Raw genomic sequence first — 5,857 nt, 5'->3', positions numbered from 1 at the left:
CCGGATACCGGAAGTACTACTCTTGCCATTATGAAAGCCTAGGATCGCTGTGCACATGCGCATACCGAGGAGCGCATGGGCTTCAAAAGGGACACGTTCTTTGGAATATTCTTTTCAAATTTGATAATGTTTGTAGAAGCAATAACTAACAAATTTGTTAAAGTAAAAGATCAAGAAATTTATGATGCTCTATGCTTGAATCGATTCCATATTTCTTGCCCCTTTTTGTGTTAAATAACTTTGAATTAATGTGAGGCTATTAAAGTTTGAAAACTAAAATATGTTAGAGTTTCTTCACGAATTTGAACTTAGAGTTTGAAATATATATATTTTAATGCAGCACTTCGAATATTCCGCACTGGCCTATATATTCCTTGGTGCTGCCATCTGGTTTTGCGGCAAAAAAGAGGGACTGCAGTAATTACGCCGAATTGCCTATTACTTTGATAAGTCCTCGAACAGCACCGTTATCATGAAGTTTAAGGTTTTGTAGCGATTCGTGTTGACCTATTTTCGAAATTCAATTATTCACATTGTAAATTTGTATAATTGAATGTTGAACAATTGAAATATGTTTTTTAAGATAAGTGCACCGCACAAGTTATTTTAGTGTAACATTACAAACGAAACGTTGTATCATATTAAAAGATTTTAATTTAGAAGAAACTGTATACAGGGTACATAAGATATCATATAGACAGAGAAATATGAGCACAATCTTTATTGAATCAATGGAAATTCTGAGCACAATACCACAGTATCATACAGTGTTAGAAGCATTCTTGATACTCTGGCTTGTTTGGTTTATTGCTAAGCGTAGTTACAACAGGCATGACACAGTGCCAACAGACAATGAAGTTGAAAGAAAACTTGCAGAGTGGCAACCAGAGCCATTGATCGCTAATCCACATAAGACTCATCCATCTTTAACTCTAAGAAATGTAACGTCCAAAGCTGGAAAGAGGATAACAGTGAATGGTAAAGACTGCTTGAATCTAGGTACACACAATTACCTAGGATTAACAGAGAACAACGAAATAGAAAAAGCAGCAATAACAGCTGTAAGGAAATATGGAGTAGGATCTTGCGGTCCACGTGGATTCTATGGTACTGTGGATGTTCATCTAGAGTTAGAAGAGTGTTTAGCGAGTTATACAAATACAGAAGAAGCTGTGGTATACTCATATGGATTTAGTACAATAGCATCTGCGATAGCTGCATATTGCAAGTGTAGAGATCTTGTGTTTGTAGATGAGAAAGTGAATTTTGCCATACAGAAAGGATTAGATGCTTCTAAGGCTAATATTAAGTACTTTAAGCACAATGATGTAAATGATCTCTGTGATTTATTAAAAAAACAAGCTGAAGTTGATGAACAGAATCCTAAGAAAGCATCTAAAATTAAACGATTTTTAGTAGTGGAAGGTATTTACATGAACACTGGGAATATTTGTCCATTGCCGGAATTAGTTGCACTTTGTAAGAAATATAAATTAAGGATATTTATTGATGAATCAATATCTTTTGGAACTCTTGGAGCACATGGAAAAGGTGTTACAGAACACTTTGGCGTCCCTAGCCAAGATATTGATATGATTATGGGTAGGTAGTACAAGTGAATATGAAAAATAATTGTATTTTCTAGCATTTTATTTAAATAATTTGTTCACATTCTTAGGATCTTTGGAATGGGCAATAGGATCTATTGGTGGTTTTTGTGTGGGTACTTCATTTGTTATTGAACACCAACGTTTGTCAGGGCTTGGATACTGTTTTTCTGCATCTCTGCCACCTCTCTTAACATCTGCTGCCATTACCTCTCTAGATATCATGAAAAATAATCCACACATGTTTCAATTGCTGAAAGAAAATTGCATAGCCATGCATCATGGACTTCAAAGTATTCAGTATTTAGAATGTTCCAGTTTTCCAGAATCTCCCGTGAAGCATGTATACTTAAAAGAAAAATTAGGTCGTGAAGTAGAAGAGAAATTACTTTCTAAAATCTCTGAAAAATGTATTGAAAACAATTTAGCTGTTATAACACCTGCGTATTTAGAAAAAGAGAAAGTTTTACCCCGACCAAGTCTTAGGCTTTGTATCTCCACTCTTCTTAACAAAGATGACATCGATTTTGCACTGGATGTATTAAAAAAGTGTGCAGAAGAGGTTCTTTTGATGTAAGTCACGAGACAATCAAAAATTTTTAGAAACTATTTTTTGAAATTAACACCCATATTCCACTTGCATATTATTTGCAAATGTCGCCACACACTTATGCATTTATCGCAAAGTGTATAAAGATCTCTCTTGCTAATTATACAAGCGAAGCATTTTTCCTATTCTATAAATGTTGTTTTCCTTTTTATTTAATATGCCATTTCCATACAGTTGTGATAAGCGTTATATATTTTAAAAATTAATTTAATTATATTTCTGAATTTACAATTTACATGATATACATCATGTTCAATATGGCTTAAAGAAAATGAATAAAACAAAGTACAAAATAGACTGTGTATATAAATCTATTATTTATTTCATAATTTATCGATTTATCAAGAATAAATTTCAATAATCATACTTATGTGATGATTATTTAATAAACTAAGTTACTATATCGTGAATTTTATGTAATTCGTCCTTTTTTTGTAGATTACAGTATTTTTACTTGCATACTTTCGCAATGCATTATTAGAGGCAAGTTTAATTACGCTTATCTTATCGGAAGTGAGATTAACAAGAAGTCAGATAATGATTCCAAGAAACAGTCAAAATCTAGAATCTAAAATCTAGAAGATAGTAACAAGCTTGTGGCGAATGATCTGTTATAATTTTTGAAACTACGAAATTTTCGCGCCACAGTGACGTATTTCCTCTAACATGGCAAACAAAATTATATCATGGAGGGGACAGAGCTTCCTGTTTCTTCCTCATTGGATCTGTAAAGTTTGCCGAGGTAGGTTCAGCGCGTTTTGAAATATTTCTATGTTAATATAGGACATTAGTATTCTTTATTTTTTTATAATAATTCTTTACTACTATGTGTATCGTATCATATAAGTATGAAGAAAGAAAATAAAGAACTTTATTATTTCTTCATGATATTAGTTTGTACATTAGGTTAGCGACCCATGTGGTTATACACGTTTACAATTCTCAAACTTATAAGTATGCTCCGGATGTTGTTGCAAATTCAATTTTTTACACACACATTTAAAAAAATAGGGCTTAAAAAGAGAATTCTTTTATAAGGAAAGAAGTAAGATATCTCTAAATATTGCAATGCATTGTTTACTTTCAGCAACTCGTATGTTTTCACATATTTATGTGCACTCTGCTCCTTTCTGTAAATTTAGCTTCCCTATAAATGCATAAACATCTGCAGTCTATTCACGAGTTTTCCACATATTTCGTTAAAACCTAATTTATTCACCAAATAAAAACATTGTCACCATATAGTATGCAACGTGATATTACCTTTAACCTATTAAAGTATGTTCAAACAGTTAGTATTTTATCAACACTAGTTAATGTATATTTCTGTTGAGATAATCGTACTATATGATAATAATGTAAATGTAATGATAAAATCTATATGATGATAAATTTCCACGTCTGATAAATCTGAGAACTACACAGACGCTAGAAATAGTAGAACCCATCTGTGTACAGATTAAAAGATTATAAATTGCAAACATGCAGTCTGATTATAAGTTGACTAAACCATCTTAATGTAGCAACGAAATATACATTCTGATAAAGTTTCTCTTTTTTAGTCCTTAAACTGCTAGCTATCCCTATCCACGCATCAAGATGGTTAGGGAGGACAAGGCAACGTGGAAGTCGAACTACTTCACTAAACTTGTTGTAAGTATCTTGTGGTAAGCACTCATACTATAGATCTTTTTGCATTTATGGAAACTTTAAATGTGCAAAAAGTTACAATATATGTATAAAAAATACAAAAATTGAAGTGCAAATTATAGTATTCAATTAAAATAATAGATTTTTATTTAGACTCCATCTCTTTGGCTGTATTTGTATAAAAATCCGCAATCCACTGTGTTTTTGTATTTTTGTATTTCTATTATGCTTTAACGCAAAATTCTCTTTTTATGCAGCAACTTTTGGACGATTACCCAAAATGTTTCATCGTGGGTGCCGACAATGTCGGCTCCAAACAGATGCAACAGATTCGTATGTCCCTCCGTGGCAACGCTGTTGTACTGATGGGTAAAAATACTATGATGAGAAAAGCAATTCGTGGTCATATTGAACGTAACGCTGCCTTGGAAAAACTTCTACCACATATTCGCGGAAATGTCGGCTTCGTTTTTACTCGCGGGGACTTAATCGAAGTGAGGGATAAGCTCTTGGAAAACAAGGTCAGAGCACCAGCTAGAGCAGGTGCTATTGCACCGTTGAGTGTTATCATTCCAGCTCAAAACACTGGTCTTGGTCCTGAGAAAACATCTTTCTTCCAAGCTTTAAGCATTCCCACTAAGATTTCCAAGGGTACTATTGAAATTATTGTAAGTAAATACTTAAATATCATAATTAGTATTATTTACATTACATTCAGATATTAATTTCTTGTTTCGTATATTTTAGAACGATGTGCACATTCTGAAACCAGGCGACAAAGTCGGTGCTTCAGAAGCCACTCTGTTAAACATGTTGAACATCTCTCCTTTCTCATACGGTCTAATCGTTGAACAAGTTTACGACTCCGGTACTATTTTTGCACCCGAAATTTTGGACATCAAGCCTGAGGATCTCCGTGAAAAATTCATGGCTGGAGTAGCAAACTTGGCATCAGTTTGTCTGGCTATTGGCTATCCGACAGTGGCCAGCGTTCCTCACAGCATTGTTAATGGGTTCAAGAATCTGTTGGCTATTGCTGCTGTCACTGATGTTGAATTTGCTGAAGCCGCCACGATCAAGGAGTACATCAAAGTACGTTTGTTTTTTTGACTTAAAAAACCACTCCATGAGATTCTCGTGTTTTAAAATTCTGACGCAAAAGATCAATCATGATATTTCTCGTTTTCATTTCTTATTTCTAGAAGTTACTAATCTTAGAGTAAAGCACTGGGAAATAATATGCAGTCGTTTAAACATTAAATATTCATGTATATCAACAATGAGAGAGATAAAAATGATGAAAAAGATACACGTCTGAAAGTCCTACGTCCAGTGCCAGAGCTAGAAATAGCAGAACCCACTGGCACTGTAGGATTTTTTTGTTGAGAACCGCGGACAACGCAGTCTGAATTAAAATAAACTATCTGTAATATTTAATGAAAACTGTTTAAGTATTATGTGTTAATACGTTATGATGTTCTTGCAGGATCCCAGCAAGTTTGCTGCCGTTGCTGCTACTGCTGCTCCTGCTGCAGCCGCCGCAGAAACACCAGCTGCTGAGAAGAAGGAAGAAAAGAAAGAAGAATCCGAATCTGAGGATGAGGACATGGGATTCGGTTTATTTGACTAAACCACGTTTATACATATGTACACATATGTATATATATGATATGATTGAACACAATCATGAAATGTTTTAATAAAGTGCAACTTTCAGATACATGAATCACTGAAATAAAATACTATTTCTAATGTACAGATGTTTCAATTACCCATTATTATTTTTAAGTACGTATATTTACTTTTAATAATGACAGAACATTGCTTCATAATAGTATAAGCATTACACCATCAAACATTTTTGAGCAACTGATAGTGAGTGATATCTGATAAATCGCGATAACGTGGTGTGTAATATCTATTACAACTTACATTCGCATCCTCGAGATAAAATTATACATGGTCATAACCATAACGTATTAAACAATTG

The 5,857-nt window shown here is 33.6% G+C and overlaps 2 protein-coding genes across 2 annotated transcripts; both read left to right on the top strand.

Moving 5' to 3' along the window:
- Positions 1-422: 422 nt before the first annotated feature.
- Spt-i (serine palmitoyltransferase subunit I) lies at positions 423-2,515 on the top strand. The gene is made up of 2 exons (XM_076390534.1): positions 423-1,602; positions 1,679-2,515. The coding sequence occupies exons 1-2, from the start codon at positions 708-710 to the stop codon at positions 2,182-2,184; spliced, it is 1,401 nt and encodes a 466-aa protein (XP_076246649.1). The 5' UTR covers positions 423-707; the 3' UTR covers positions 2,185-2,515.
- A 389-nt stretch (positions 2,516-2,904) lies between these two features.
- Rplp0 (ribosomal protein LP0) lies at positions 2,905-5,623 on the top strand. The gene is made up of 5 exons (XM_076390929.1): positions 2,905-2,959; positions 3,780-3,870; positions 4,125-4,535; positions 4,615-4,959; positions 5,354-5,623. The coding sequence occupies exons 2-5, from the start codon at positions 3,817-3,819 to the stop codon at positions 5,495-5,497; spliced, it is 954 nt and encodes a 317-aa protein (XP_076247044.1). The 5' UTR covers positions 2,905-2,959; positions 3,780-3,816; the 3' UTR covers positions 5,498-5,623.
- Positions 5,624-5,857: the final 234 nt, after the last annotated feature.

The sequence above is a fragment of the Calliopsis andreniformis genome, unplaced genomic scaffold, assembly GCF_051401765.1.
Source record: "Calliopsis andreniformis isolate RMS-2024a unplaced genomic scaffold, iyCalAndr_principal scaffold0022, whole genome shotgun sequence".
Classification (NCBI taxonomy): Eukaryota; Metazoa; Arthropoda; class Insecta; order Hymenoptera; family Andrenidae; genus Calliopsis; species Calliopsis andreniformis.
The sequence above is the reverse complement of the archived record's forward strand: the minus strand, read 5'-3'. Positions and strand labels throughout refer to the sequence as shown.